The 16,079-nt window shown below is 38.0% G+C and overlaps 1 protein-coding gene across 1 annotated transcript; it reads right to left on the reverse strand.

The window, feature by feature from the left end:
* Positions 1–5,644: 5,644 nt before the first annotated feature.
* On the reverse strand, positions 5,645–16,006 carry LOC144456972 (uncharacterized). Its single transcript, XM_078153398.1, has 3 exons — positions 15,845–16,006; positions 14,853–14,947; positions 5,645–6,432 (listed from the first exon to the last, which is right to left on the reverse strand). The coding sequence occupies exons 1-3, from the start codon at positions 16,004–16,006 to the stop codon at positions 6,303–6,305; spliced, it is 387 nt and encodes a 128-aa protein (XP_078009524.1). The 3' UTR covers positions 5,645–6,302.
* Positions 16,007–16,079: the final 73 nt, after the last annotated feature.

Genomic DNA, 16,079 nt, shown 5'->3' on the forward strand with positions numbered 1-16,079 from the left:
GGAATTTTTCAGTAGACTTTCTCAACTTAAGAGGGTACAGAAATTTCATATATGTGTGTATATGTGTATATATGTATGTATATATGTGTGTGTGAGTATATGTATATATGTGAGTGTGTATATGCATATATGTATGCATACATATACATATATGTGTGTATAAGCCTTCTTATCTACTTTTTTCATTTTTTTAGTATAAAAATTTCTCTTACTCTGGGCTACTTACAAGGATAAGAAATTTGACTAATGCTATGGCAGGGGAGAAGAAAAAAACTTTCCTTAATTATCTAGATAACTTGGGCTGAAACTGAGTTTTAACTGAATTATTCACATAGGTATAATTCTGTCTATCCAACTTTATTTTAAAACATGGAGAGCAAGAAGCTTTTTGTAGTGACCCACAGACAGTCAGGGAGCAGCTAGGTGGCACAATGGATAAAGTGTCAGGCCTGGAGTCAGGAAGATTTATCTTCATGAGTTCAACTCTGGCCTCAGACATTTATTACCTATGTGATCCTGGGCAAGTCACTTAACTCTGTCTACCTCAGTTTACTCATCTGGAAGGTGAGCTGGAGAAGAAAGTGGCAAACCACTCCAGTACCTTTGCTAAGAAAACCCCAAAAGGGGTCACAAAAAATTGGATATGACTGAAAAACTACTAAACAACAACAGTCAGAGATATTTGTCCTGTAGGGTTTTTTTTCTGTTTTGAAAATGAGGGTGGGTTGGAGCAATTAAGTAAAGGTGAACTAAAATTTTGTAGAGTTGGAATGGGAGCAGGGGTATGAGTTGAGGAAGCTGAGGCACCAAAAATGGAGGCTTTTCCTCCTAAGAATCAAACTACAGAAAAAGATATTAGATGACAGCTTGAGGGGGTGGCAGGATTAACTGAAGGATTCCTATGAGTAGAAAGATAGAGAAGGAAAAAGTGAATGAAAAAAAACTGAAGAGTAGAGAGAAGATATAATAAATGCAGATAGGAAGGAATAGGATCAATTGATAAATGGTCAAAGGATCTCAATAATCAGTTTTCAGAGGGAAAAAGCCAAGCTATCCATACCATGTGGGAAAAAATGCTCTAAATCATTAACAATTAGAGAAATGCAAATTAAAACAGCTCTGAGGTACTATATTCACACCCGCCACACTGACTAGGATGACAAAAAAGGAAAATAATAAATGTTGAAGGAGATATGGGAAAATAGATAACACTAATGCACTGTTGGTGGAGCTGTAAACTAGTCCAACCATTCTTGAAAGCAATTTGGAACTATGACGAAGAAACTATTAATTTGTACATTGTTTTTGTCCCAATGATACTGCTACTGGGTCTCTACCCCTAAGAGATTAAAGGAAAAGGATCATTATGTACACAAATATTTTTAGCCGCTCTTTTTATGGTGCCAAGAATTAGAAACTGAAGGGATGTCCCTCAGTTGAGGAATGATTAAACAAGAGGTGGTATAAAAATGTGAAGGAATACAATTGCCTTATAAGAAATGATGAAAGGCATGGCTTTGGGAAAACCTGGGAAGGCTTATATGAAATGATGCAAAGCAAAATGAGCAGAACCAAGAAAACAATGTACAAAGTAACAACAATATTGTAAATATAATGAATTTGAAGGACTGAGTGATTCTGCTCAACACAATGACCCACCATAGTTCCAAAGGACTCACGTTAAAAATGCTGTCCACTTCCAGTTAGAAAACTGAGAGACCCATCATGCAGACTGAAGCATATTTAAAAATTTTTTTTCTTTCTTCCTTTATGCGTTTCTTTCTTTTTTAGAATATTAGTAGTACAGAAATTTGTTTTGCATGATTTCATATTTGTAATGTGTTCTATATTTCTGGCCTTCTCAATGGGTGGTGAAGGGTATATATGTGTATAGATATGCACATATTTTAATATTTATATATAAAATATACTAACTATAAAATGGTATAATTAATATAATATATGCATATATATTGAACTGGAGATAATCAACAAAAGAGAAGAGAATGAGAAATGATATTAAGGAGATTTTAGGTATAGAGTAACAGAGAATAAATGCTCACAGTGGATGGCCTCTGTTATCTTGGTGAAGTATAGTACAGTCTTACACAGATGCATATGAATGTATATATGTCTATATGAGTATGATTATAGATATCTAACTAAGTATATGTATGGGTAAGTGTATTTATGTATGTACATGTGATTGTATGTGTGTATATATAAGTGATGTTTATATGTGTGTATATATGTGTGTGTATGTATATATATGTATACATGTAGATATGTGTGTATATGTTGATAAGGGGAATCCCCCCAATCTGCTGGACTAAAGTGCTACAATGGAGCAAGGCATGCATTCTAGAAGAAGTAGAACATGAACGAGAAGAAAAAGGTAGGAAAGGAAGTTGTGAAGAACTAGAAAAGTACCTGAAACATAATAGGCAATTAATGAATGTTTATTAATTCATTGATGGAAGACAATGATTATTTCTGGGGGTGGGGTATGTGTTATAGGAAACTTAGTGAGTGCTAAGGAGGAGGATGTGGCAGAATAAATAATGATAATGGTCATGGGATGAGATACAACAAAGATTGCAGGTATCACATGTAATAAAGTTATGAAAGAATACTGGTGAATGGATCAGTATCCAACTGGAAGGATCTATGCCTCTGAACTTTGTCCTCTGCTCTGTCCTGTTCAATATTTTTCTCAGTGACTTGGACATAGTTGCCACATTTTTCAAATCTTTGTTTGAAACCAAGCTGAAAAAGATGGTCAATATGTTGGGTGGCTGAATTATGATTCAAAAATAATGACAGATTAGAACACGTGCCAAATTTGAAAAGAAGTGATTTAGTAGAGATAAATGCAAAGTCTTACACTTAAGGGTATTAAACAAACAAACAAACATGCAAGCAGTTCTGTATAAGTATGGAATGGTGGAAACATGATTTAACAGCAATATGTGTAAAAAAGAACTAAGGACTTTATATCTAATTGAAGTTCAAGCCAAGTAAGCATTATTATCTGGTTTCCAAAAAAAAAATGAAGATTATTTTATGTGATTTTGATACAAGTATAGTGCCAAGTCAGGGGAAGTCCACACTAGAAAGACTATAGTTAGAATATTGTGTTAAAATCTTGACTTTGTAATTTAGAAGGAACATACACAAATTGGAAACCACATGGAGGAGGACAAGGAGAAAGGTGGAGGGTCTTTTAGCCACATTATATGAGGAACTAGGGATGCCTAGCTCAGAGGAAGGAAGAGCTAGGGAGAGTATAATACCCTTTTTCAACTGTTACGATGGGAGAGCTGTCATGTGGAAAGTAATTGTACTTATTCTACATAGAACCAGAGGACAGAACTATGACCAGTGGAAGGCAGATTTCAACTCAATAAAAAGAAGACCTTCATTGGAATTGGAGCTGCCTGAAATGGGAATGGGCTGCTTCACGAGATAGTGATTTTCCCAGCACTCTAAGTTTACAAGCAGTGGATAACCACTGATTACAGATGTTATAAAAGGCATTATGGTAGAGGGAATTCCTACTTCCCGGTTAGAGAATGGCAAGAGTAAGAAGCCCTTAATATGTTGCAGTTGCAGCTTTAAGTAACATATTAAATATTAACCCAAATTCTAAATGCAAAAATTCTAAATTAATGGAAAGCAGCTTTATGAATCTTCATATATGAAAGTAAGTTTTGACTTTGAACAGTTTTATAAATTCATTTACAATTTTTGAGAGTATATTGAAATGTTATCGCTTTATATCAAAAGGCAGCCTTTCTGAAAAACCTTTTACAAGGATGAGAATAATTAAATTTTTGTATTTTGCTTTTAAATCTCCCTAAACTTTTTTAATTTATAATTTTATTTTGCCTTCAATATCACTAATACTATGACCTATATTAATAAATTCTCAGGAAAAAGGAAGAGATTGAAATAGTCAGAATGGAGAAAATAAACAGGACTCTAGCAGCTCATAGGAACATCTTAGTCATTGATTCAATCTACAATGCCTACTGACAACGAAGTGCCCTTCAAGGGATATTAGAATCTCACATTGCTACGTATTCAGTACTGATACCTCTACATAGATAATCTCTGTGTCCTGGGTCATCTCTATGGCCTATTCCAATCAGAAAGTATGAGTCTATTATATATTTTAAACCCTTTTTTTCAACTGTCCTAGTATATTGGTTGCATTTATAGGTTATACAATTTTGGATTTTATAGAACACTTCATGTTTCATCTCATTTTAAGACCAGAAAAAAGATTTCACTGAACTAGCAAGAGTCATTATAGAAAAAAGCATTATTAAGCCCTTGATAGCATGCTATATTATTCTGGGTAATGAATGAAAAAAATAAAACTAGTGATTTCCCTCTAGAAATTTATAATTCTAGCATCTATTGATAAGGGACAGTTTCATGTTATAGAGGTAAAGATCAGGCAGGATAAGGGCAAATAGAAAACTCTTACCTGATCAATTAAGAAAGGCTTAATGAAAGTGGCAGTTCAGTAGTTGCCTGAAGTTGGAGTAGAGAGGTAAAAAAAAGTCTCTAATCAATCATTCAATTAATCAATCAATATTAAGTACTTATTATGTACAAAACTCTGATCTAGGTGTATAAGGAATACAAAGACACTAAATACGTTATCTACTAGGTGAAAGAAAAAATATACATGAAAAGCCAAATAAAAACGCAGAAGCCTAACAATGATATGAAAAATATTACAAGGCAGTATATGATTAAGTACCAAGTCAGTGGTTTACATAAATGTTATAAATTAATTCAGTTTTTCATAATTCATTGATTTAACAAATATTTTTGAATATATATTCTGTGCAAGGGAGTGTAGGAGGAAAGAGGTAGTTGTGAAAAACTGAGGAAAGAGGAAGAGATAGAAATTGATGTGGTTTATGAAGGAAAGGAGGAGTAGGGTAAGCAAAGTGGAAGGGATAGGATTCCCTAAGCAAAGAAATAGTCAGGTGAGGGAGGGGAGAATGTATAGAGTTGCCTTTAAAATAAAATATAAAGTCCTCAGCTTGCATTTAAGCTCCTCCACCATCTTGCTCCACCTACCTTCTAGACATTTAATGTTACACAAGCCATTCTCTATGCCAGAACTGGTTTCCTTATTCATTTTTTTGAATCCTTATTTTCTTTAAAGGCTAAACTCTGAAAAATTGCTTCCTCCATGAAGTCTTCATATATCCTCCATTTGTCTATGTTCTCTTCCTCCTCCTTTCTCCTCATCATTACTTATCTGTGTACCTGTTCTAACCTTCTAATAGAATGCAAATATCCTGAGGCTAAGGATTTTGTTTTGTTTTTTTCTTTGCTTCACCTGTGCTAAAATGTTTAAGGACTTGAACAGAACAGAACTGACTTTTATTAGCATGCTATATAAAGTGAGGGGAACAGTCAGGCTGGACTTGAGTGATCATTTAGGAAAGGAGTAGGGGATAAAATTGGAAATGTAGGCCCAGGTTGTGAAGGGCTTTGATTTCTAAGGTCAGAGTTTATGATGTAGTTTAGGAGTGCTGGCACAATTCAGAGGTGCTGGGACCCCAAAACATTGGGGTACAGGGCAGCCTTACCTGGAACAAATTCACTAATTCAAACTATCTTCCAGTCAAGTGGCAAAGTTTATTATGACACCAAAAGAAGTGGTCTAAGTTCCTTAGGGAACTTGCAACTTAAAGAGATGGTACTAAAGCTTATGTGGAATTGGTACAGTGAAAGGACTGTAAACTTTATTAATTAGGTGATGCAGGGTGGGATTAGGGACTGTCAGTATATGCAAATGGTCTGGGTGCTGGGCTGCTGGAATGTATTGGAAAACTCGGGGAGTCAACAGAGATAGCTTTGTTGAAGAGATAAGATAGAAGGGTTGCCAGAACATGGTCCTTAGGCAGTCACCAAAGACAGGATCCTTGGGCAGGCACCCCCTTTACCTGCACTGATAGCCTTTATTTCAGGAAATACAGGATCTACTCTGTATGTGCCTATAAACAAAGATTTTTTGGGGGCAGGTCACACCACCCCAACATCTGGACTTCATCCCACAGGCAACTGAGAGCCATTCAAAGTTTTTGAGCAGGCCAGTGACCAGATTAGAACTACTTTAGAAAGATTAACCTGGCAGCATGTGTACTGAATAGATCTGTAGCAAGGATGTCAATTAAGAGACTATGGTTGTGGTCAGGTCACTGTTGTTCCTTTTGTTCTTGAGGAGGACCAATGACAACAGGAGAGAGATGTCTTGACTTGGAAGTGAATTGGAGTTAAATGAGGCAAAGCCGTACAGTCATCAGCCCCACTCTCTCCTCCACAGTCCAGTGGCAAGACATAGTGGAAGACCTTGGCCTTTTTAAGCTGAGGTCTTTCCCAGGTCTCAATGTGAGAGAGAAATTCCTAAAAAAAAAAAAAAGATTAGAGCATTATCCTCTTGGATGTTTGAGATGTGGTATGAAAATGAATGAGTCTTCTAAAGGAGGAAGTATAAAAATATTAAACCACATTTACATAGCTCTTCAAGTTTTATAAAGCAATTTCTTCTATGAAAAAAGTAATAAAAAATTAAATAGCATTTATATGGTGCTTTAAAGTTTGCAAAACATTTTATATACATTAACTCATTTGACTCTCACAACAACCCTGTGAAGTAGGCACTATTACCATCCCCATTTTACAGATGAAGAAATTGGTCCTCAGCTAGTAATGCCAGTGCTACACAGGTAGTAAGAGTCTGAGGAAGGATTTGAGCTCAGGTCTTCTGAAGTCCAAATCCTGTACTCTATATACCATCACCTAGCTGCCTATGTTCTCTCCATTTTACAGATAAGGAAACAGAGAAAAAGAAAAATTAAACTCCTTGCCCAAGGTAACAGAGCTCTTCAAGTAGTAAAATTGTGAAATGAGCCTGGGTCTTTTAATTCCAAATCTAGTGTTCTATCTATTATATTAGAGAGAGGAGAAACTAATGATAAAATTCCAGCTGGATAACTTTATGATTCAAGTTTGTACACAAACTTGAAAATATACTTGAGGTTCCCATGAAGAATAAAGTCTATCATATGTGGTCTAAATTAACAATTGACAAACTATTATAAATTAAACTGACAAACTATTATAATGTCAGTTCATTTAATGTTTTAATATGAAGCACATCAATATTTCAAGACCTCTGAAATTTAAATCTAGGTGGGTACTCTCTATACCAATGAATATCATAACTTATATGCATTTTAATAGATAGTCTCAACAAGTTGCAATGGCCAAAAAAAAAGTCATCACCTAGTAACCACCCATATGATAACAATGCATAGTTAAACTGATCCTCAGATGACCAACATATGCTCCATTGCCTGGATCATATTTAAAAGATTTTCATACTTGAAATCATTCCATCTTGAAAGGACCAAACCAGCAATTGTGGTCCACTGGCATACATTCAAGAATCCCAAGAAACTTTCGTGCTATGTTGAGGCACCTAGGGCTTATTATTATGAACATCTTTAAAGGATAAGTGAAAAGTCAAACATTCCTCAACTTCTTTTCTATAAATGGGCCCCTTTTATCAAAGAAGAAGAAATAATATGTGCAAATAGTAATTATTAACAATAATAGTCATAAGCATAAATATATACATATTTATATATACATACATATACAATGCTTTAAGATTTATGAAATACTTTACAAATATTATCTCAGTGTAGTCTCACAACAACCATGGGAGGTTGTTCAGTTGTTCAGTCGTGTCTGATTCTTCATGATTCAGTTTTCTTGGCAAAGATATTGGATTGGTTTGCTATTTCCTTCCTCAGCTCATTTTACAGATGAGGAAACTGAAGCAAATAGAGTTAAGTGACTTGTCTAGGATCACACAGCTAGTAAGTATCTGATACCACATTTGAACTCAGAAAGAGGAGTCTTTCTGACTCTAGGCCCTCTATTCACTCTATCCACTTTACCACCTAGGTGCCCCATGAAGGAACTAATTATGCTTTTTTTTAAACCAACTCTGAAAAATTATCTAGTACGTCAACGTGATCTTAAATAGGACATTATGTGCCATAAGGTCATACAGACGAGAACATATTTATTGAAAAGATCTACAGCTATAGACATATTGACAAAGTGACTCAATGTAGAAGTTGGACACTACCAAAAGGTGGGGAAAATTTAGGTGAAAAGAAGAAAATATTTCTGGAAGTTAATGGGATGAAGCCTTCACTACCACCTTACTGTAATTTACACATTATAGTGTGAAGGTAGCTGTGGTTTCTCAAAAGCCATGCCAGAAGAGTTCTGACCAATCAAGGTAGGAAGGCTTTGAGTACAAGATGTCAGAAGATTAGTTTATGTAATTCTAGAGAAGCATATCCCCAGAACGTTGTTCACTATGTGATTTTTTTTTTCAGGCAAGGCAACTCATTAAAAACATGCACTAAGGAACAGAGGGGTTGCAATCATATTGGTGAGCATTGCTCCAACCAGCGAAAGCACACTTCTTTGAAATAACAGCATGATGAGGTGAGTGGATCTTTGCAAAGCCTTGTTTGGGATCCTATCATTGAAGCATAGGCCATGATGAGATTTAACAGTTTCATTTGGCAACTGATGCCAGTATTTAACAACTCACATCTTCAGGAAAGCTTCACATCTAACAACTCTCAAAAGCTTTAGAATCAATTTCCTTGTGTCTTAACTTCATTGGAAATGGAGAAGAGCTAGTTACCATTTTCTGTGAAAGGACTCTTCATATACAGTGTATGAAGACATTAAATTGCCCTTCAGCCTTCTTCTCTCTAGGCAAGTCCTTTAATCTTTCCTCATAGATCCTACTTTCCAATCCTTTAATCTTCCTCATGGCTTTTCTGTGTCCTTTCCACCCTTCTTTCAAGTCAGAACTCAGATCTGAAAACAGTACTCTAGCAAGATGCCAGTATGAATCCTACATATTACATTCTTATTTATTCACCCCAGGATTATACTTTCTTTTTTTTAACTATAGTTACATATTACTGACTCATGATATTTCTCTGGGGAAAAAAACAGCCATAGTTATGAATTTTTCTCAAAACAAGAAATTGTACCAGGATGCTAAAGAAACATCCTTCAATTGTCTCATTGTCATCCACTCTAGCTTGGGTATTCACTTCCCCAGTAAAAATTAGATTTGATTATCCACTTTCACCAAAATAGCATTTACTAAAAAAGAAGCATTAACTCAGGTAAGCAAAATGCTGGTTCCTTTCATCTCAGCAATTCCACACCTACTCACTCCTCAATTGACTTTTATGGAGTATTAGTTTGCATTAAAAATGCATTTAATTGCGCTGAAAAAATACATCACTGTTATGCTTTGGGCCGGTACCATGTTGCAGCTGTTCCTATTTAAAGGATAATTGTAGCCTCACTCTTTTACAAGTTAATAATTCTGATTTTGAAAGGATTTATCCTTACAGTTTATCCTGATGAGAGAAGACTGGATTATTGCCTTGTAAAATAGATGAAGTCTTATTATAGCTATTATACCACAAATGTTGTATATTATTGAAGATCAAAGTACTGTACCATACTCAGTTGTGAGATGTGCATGGATGGCATACTTCCCATATAGTGTTTAAAAAAAATCATAAAAACAGCACTGGGTTTCATGAGTCATTCAATGCCATGAGATGTATCTACAGACCCTTCCACTGAAACGTGCTTCTGATGCCAATATCTGTTGCGTTTCTAGATTGATGCAAAAAAAAAAAATCAAATCATTTCTCAAACTATGCCTACAAAAGAGATTTGTTCTAAGTTCTCTTCCATTGTAATATTTGTCTTGTTATTTATCACCCATTATACAATGTGATTATATCAGATAACCACCATCAAGGAGCTGTATTAGTAAATCACTGCTAATCATAAGGACTTTGATATTCAACATTATGATCACCAAAAACTATCTGAGTATTCAGTATATGCATAAGGCACTGTGCCTTAAGCATTGATACATACAAGGTGGTACAAGACATAGACTCTACTGTCAAGGACCTCAGACAGTCCAGTTGAAGGACAACATGAACAGTAATACAGAGCAATATAGATTAAGCGCCAAGGGTGTTTATTGAGACATCTACCTGCTAGAGAGAATGTGGTCCCAGATAACATGGAGAATCTCTTTCCTTAACTTCAATGAGGAATGTATGCCACGCTGTGCCTAGTATGCCATGCTTTCATTTCACTTAAAAAAGTCTCACTATTTCATGAGGTATTCTTGTAGTCAATGTATAGAAGACCACAATGTACATAATAATTTTTATTCCAAAACATAATGTGTTACAAAAAGAGTAGGATATGATTGACATTTATAAAGGCCTATTAAAAACAAGGGATTTTTAATCTAAAGGAAATCTGTCCAAGGTAATGCATCTTGCATTTTAATTTTGGGACATATAATTGATAAGATTAGGATGCCTTCCTATACACTAACCACAGGTAGAATTAATGAAAAATGATCTGTAAACTTAGAACTAAAATGTGCTACGATAGTAAGTTAAAATAAGAAGGGTCAGAAAGAAGATGCTGTAATGGCAAAATTCAGTTGAAGGATAGGAGAAATGTTGGTACATCATGAGCATGGTCCAGGGGAGAGTGGACCCATACTAACAGACATTAATATTCTGATATATGTATATGGCATACCCCTATAAAGGAGAAAGGAGAAGAAAATATTTCTTAAGGGTACAGCTCTCCTTTTTCTCTGTGATTCTAGACTCAAGAAACTACTTGATTGTTGATTTCCAGGTATCTTAATATCTCAATGAAGTATTCAGGTCAAAAGGCCTAAGTTTTCCAGGCTTGATGGTAGATATTCCATTGTTAATTAATAAATTGGTATTTAGTTTATAAATATCTCCTGTGAGTTGGGTTAGGGTGAATGACTTCTCTAGAGATGCAAGGGTGGGGAACCTTCGACCTCAAGGCTACACATTACCCTCTAAGTCCTCAAGTGTAGCCCTTTGACTAAATCCAAACTTCACAGAACAAATCCTATTAATAAAAAGTATTTGTTCTGTAAAACTTGGACTCAGTCAAAAAGCCACACCCAAGTACTTAAATAGAAGAACACATGTGGCCTGAAGTCCCCAGGTTCCACATACCTGTTAATAAGTGTTTTAAGTTTCAGTGTGCAGAGTACACAACCCTAAATAATAATGAACTTGCCAAGATTTATGCTTTGTGAGTCTGTCTTGAACAGCCAACCAGTCATGGACCACACCGTCGATATTTTGATTATTTCATGCATTGGTGTAGTTTATACACCCTATCAGACTTTAGTAAGGTCCCTGAGGGCAGAGACCACGTCTAATTGTTTTCTTCTTCCTTTTGAGAAGTTAGAGGAGTGCATTAAACATCAGAGACACTGATGGGTTCATGAAGCAATGGTAGGTACTTGAACATTATAGTAAATGGAAAATTCATACAATATCTCCCTAAAGGATTTTATATTGTAAATTAAGAAAATATACTCCAAGGCTTAAATCCAAATTCTCCAGTCTTACCTTAGTATAACTACATCTACTCAGTCCATGTCACAGGAAGTAGGGTTAGAAATAAAACACTTCCCTAATTATTGTAGGGTAGTCCTCACTCTATTTAACAGTTCCAGAACTGCATACCTCCCGCTGGCCATTCTCAGTTTCAGTACTCTACTTTGCCTTTCAGACATCACAAATCCAATCAAGTTTCTGGATAAGTTGAAATAAATATAGAGAACTGGCATTTGAACTTTCAGCAGTTGAGAGAAAGGTGCAGGTTGAGCAAGACAGAATATCATTCCAAATCCTTTCAAGATATTGTCAATAACTATAATAGTTAACATTTATATGTTGCTTTAAGGCTTAAAAAGCACTTCACATGTTATCTCATTTAATTTTCACAACATCCCTGTGATGTAGGTCCTATTATTATTTTCTTTTTATAGATGAGGAGACTGAGAGTTTTGTTGTTATTTAATTGTTTCAGTTGTGTCCAACTCTTCTGGACCCCATTTGAGGTCTTCTTGGCTAAGACATTGGAGTAGTTTGCCATTGCAAATCTTCTCCGGCTCGTTATACAGATGAGGAACTGAGACAAACAGGGTAAGTGACATGCTTAGGGACCCACAGCTAGTATCTGAGGCAAGATTCAAACTCAAGTCTATCCTGACTCTATATGCTTCACCATCTAGCTGCCCCTCTCATAGTGCCCATTTTCCTCTCTTTGATGTTTGTTCAATCTGAGCAGGTGACTAATGATTTTTTGAGAGGATGAGGCAGTTCTGACATTGTGATCTCATTGAACCAGTGATTAAACTCCTTTTACTAACAGATTTACAACTTTTCTGCAATTTAGTTTCAGAGTTACTTGGGGCAACAAAAAATTAAGGGATTTGCCCAGGGTTACATAGAGAATATGTCAGAATAAGGACTTGAATGTAGGTCTTCCTGACATTGAAGCTTTTGGTTCTTTATACACTATGCCACACTGTCTTGTAGTTAAATATGCCAATTTAACTGCATTTCCAAGTATTCTGTGATCTTGAAATAGTATAGCATATTGGAAACAAGTGTTGAGTGATGATCAAAGACTCTGTTTAAAATGTGTTTACCCATGGGCAGCTAGATGGTACAGTGGATAGACCACCAGCCCTAGAGTCAGGAGGACCTAAGTTCAAATTCAGCCTCAAATACTTACTATCTGTGTGACTCTGGGCCAAGTCACTTAACCCCTGTGCCTCCCCACTCAAAAAAAAAGTATATTTACCCATTTGAGTTTCCCTTCAATAAAATATAACCTCTTTGAATACAGTAACGTCACCATTCTCATCTCTGCAAGCACAGCGACAGGCACACAGAAGACACCCAATATGGCAGAAATTTGAGCTGAGATTTTAAATTAAAGCTGAAGAAAAGTGTTACAGTATTTAATCTCTAGTAGAAGGAAACAAAAGTACATTTGAACATCTATAACACTGAGTGAAGTTAAAAACCACAGCACTTCATTTAAAATTTATTTTAATTAATTTTTATTAGGAGTAGAGAAATGTCCATTTTTCTGTTTTATTCTGTATGCCAAAGAGTTCTGAATGTGGATCCTGGAAGCCCTTCCTGATCCCTCTGGTCATTATTAGTGAGTCTCTCCCTTTTCAAATGATCAAGTCTATATAACCCAACCGGCTAAATGTTCTTCCATATTCTTAGATACCCCCTCCTCCCCCAACACTACCAAGTTGTAAACTTCTTAAGGGGCTGGGCTTTGCACTTAGTAAATACCTAGAGGCTTGCTGAAGTTGATTGGATTGGCCATACCACTTTTCCTTGCTCCTTTCCCTTCTTGGATGAATCTTGTGGGTTGGTAGTAACACGGACTTTTGCAACTTAAAAAAACTGAAAAGAAGATATTGACCTAAAACAAAGAGGGCTAGTTGGTAATCAGAAGATTTGGGACCTAATCCTGGCTGTGCCATTTACTACCTGAGGGACTTTGGACATGTCTCTTAAGCTTTCCAGGATTTTTTCATATGGAAAAGCAAAGCAAGGGGTTAGCTCAGATGACCTCTAAATTCACCTCAAAATTTTTTATTTTTATAATATAGCGAACAATCAAAACTCATACGGATGCATAGATACAGACATAAAAAAAACTTTAAAGCTTTATAAAGCATTTCACAACAATCATGAGGCAAGCAGCCACAAGTATCCCCAATTTATAGATAAGGAAGTAGGCTTACAGAAGTTATATGACTTGCTCAAGATCACAGATAAATGTCATTATCAAGATTTGAACCAAGAGCTCTAGAAGCCAAGTTCAATACTCTTTCTATGATTTTATACCATACTGACATGCAATGTTTAACATCCTCTACATATTGTATATTTAAAAGGAATGATAAAAGGGACCTTGGGGCTTCCAGCTGACATTTTAACATTTCCTATCCTTGACTTCTGTTAGCTTTTCCCTACTTGATTGACCTCTGATTTCCATAGTAGAAGTAGCAACGTTTCAAATGGGGAAGTTGTGACTACTGAGCAGGTTGTGAAGTGTACTGGAAAGACCATAAAATCGTATTAATCTCTTTCCCAGTGCCAAAGCACACGTGACACAGATGGGAAGAACCCCATGTGCCCCAGTAGACACGGGGTTCCTGGTATCCTTACAATTCGGCAAAAGCCACAGACTCCTGGCTTCTTTCCCTAAGCTCTAGAAAGACTGGAAATATGGAATACAAATGGGGTGTCCCAAACACATCATACTTACCCATAAAGTAGGAAACACCCACAAAGTAGAAAAGCCCAGGCCACAGATCTGAGGCTGGATTTGTTCAGTGGGAAAAACACCCTCTGAGGCTTCCTCATCCCACTTTTCCACCACCCTCACAAGGAGGCTGACTACAGAGCTTCACTTTTGGCCAAGGGTATATTCCCCTTCGAAAAACTCAGCCACAGAAAAGTAGCCCAGGGGGTACCATTCGATTCTCTTTTGCAACTGTCCAAACATGTGTATTCCCCTCTCTTCCCCTATTTTGGGCTAATAACTGTTTTCTTATTGACTCTGGAATAACCCTCTCAGGCCTCTACTTCATAGTTCCCACCCCGACCCTACCCTACCCCCACTCCCCCACTCCAAGACAACTCGTGGTCCTAAGCCTCTTCGAGTCATCCAGTGGAGCAAAGGTAAAGGAGAGAAGGGGTTTGGTGAGGGGAAAGGGAACCGGGAAATGGGGGCAATGCTCCTGCAGCCCATCTGCCTAAGCTTGAGGATCTCCCAATGGGTCCGAGAATACCCAATAATACCATAAACCGCTTCTGGTAGTTCCCTCCAGCTCCGAGCCTCTTCTCTCTTCTCTAGCGGAGTTCCTTGCCCGGCCCCCTGCGCAGCAGCTCAGCGTCTAGGAGATCGTATTGGAACTACTAAGTTCGGGATGGGAAGAAAGAGAAGAGGGTCATAGTGGTGGTGGGTGGGTGTCGGATAAGGGGACTGGACCGGAGATAGGTGGGGATGGAGGAAAGAGGAAGGATGAGGGAGGGTGGCTGCTGGTGTGGTGGGCGTGTAGAAGAGGGAGGGTAGGAGGTGCAGGTTGAGGGGGAGGGGGTGGAGGGGGTATTCCACAGCGCCCCCTCTCTTCATCCTAGGGATCAGTGCCCCAAAGCAGTAAATGGCTGTAGCTCGACAGGCTCTTTGTGTAAAACACGGAGGAGCCGTGTGGAGGCAAAGCAAAGCACTCTGTCCCTGCTTTCCTCTTCTTCCTCCTCCTCTTCCTCCTCCCCTCACTCCCCACCTTTCCCTTCTCTCTCTTCCTACCTCCTCTTTCCTCTTTCCCTTCCCTTCTCTTGGGGGTCTTCGACGCTGGGAGCCCGGAGCAGCGGCGGCGGCGGCGGCGGCGCGGCGGCGGCGGCGGCAGCAGCAGCAGCAGCAGCAGTGGCAGCTTCGGCAGCTGCAGCAGCAGCGGCACAGTAGCAGCCGCAGCCGCAGCCGCAGCCATTCCGCCTGCTTAAAAGGCCGGTCTGCGTCCAGTCCCTTCGCAGCCCATCCCACTCCGGGGAGAGTGGAGAGAAGCGGCCGCTTCCTCTCCCCCCTCCCCGCCCCTGTCCCTGCCTACCGACACCCCCCCCCCATCCATGAAGGTGGAGAGAATAAAATAAAACCAGAACTTAGAGAATTCAATAAAAAAAAATTACCTACAGCTAGAAAACTAGTTAGTGTGTGTCGGGCTGGTGAGGGGAGTGGGTTGGGGTGGGGGATGGGTGGGGAGGGAGGGGGAAAAACAATAAGTACTTGAAGTTACCTGCCCTGCAGCAGCGGCTACGGCGGCGGCGGCGGCGGCGGCAGCGGCGGCAGAGGCAGGAGAAGCAGCAGCAGCAGCGGCAGGAGTAGCAGCAGCAGTAGAAGAAGAAGAAGGAGAGGAAGAAGAAGAAAAAGAAGAAGGGTTTCTTTCTGTTGCAGACATCTGCAGACTGGTGCTTTTTTGGAAGAGTTGTGCGTGTTTTTTCTTTCTTTCTTTTTTTTTTTTTAAACAAACC

This window comes from Phascolarctos cinereus, unplaced genomic scaffold (genome assembly GCF_003287225.1).
Source record: "Phascolarctos cinereus isolate Bilbo 61053 unplaced genomic scaffold, phaCin_HiC Scaffold_4;HRSCAF=312, whole genome shotgun sequence".
In the NCBI taxonomy this organism is placed as follows: Eukaryota; Metazoa; Chordata; class Mammalia; order Diprotodontia; family Phascolarctidae; genus Phascolarctos; species Phascolarctos cinereus.

Coding starts and splice junctions, on each gene's coding strand:
- LOC144456972 (XM_078153398.1), bottom strand. CDS start 16,006: ATGTCTGCAACAGAAAGAAACCCTTCTTCTTTTTCTTCTTCTTCCTCT. Junction 14,948..15,844: donor TAGCCGCTGCTGCAGGGCAG/GTAACTTCAAGT, acceptor ACGATCTCCTAG/ACGCTGAGCTGCTGCGCAGG. Junction 6,433..14,852: donor ACTACCAGAAGCGGTTTATG/GTATTATTGGGT, acceptor TTTTTTTTTTAG/GAATTTCTCTCTCACATTGA.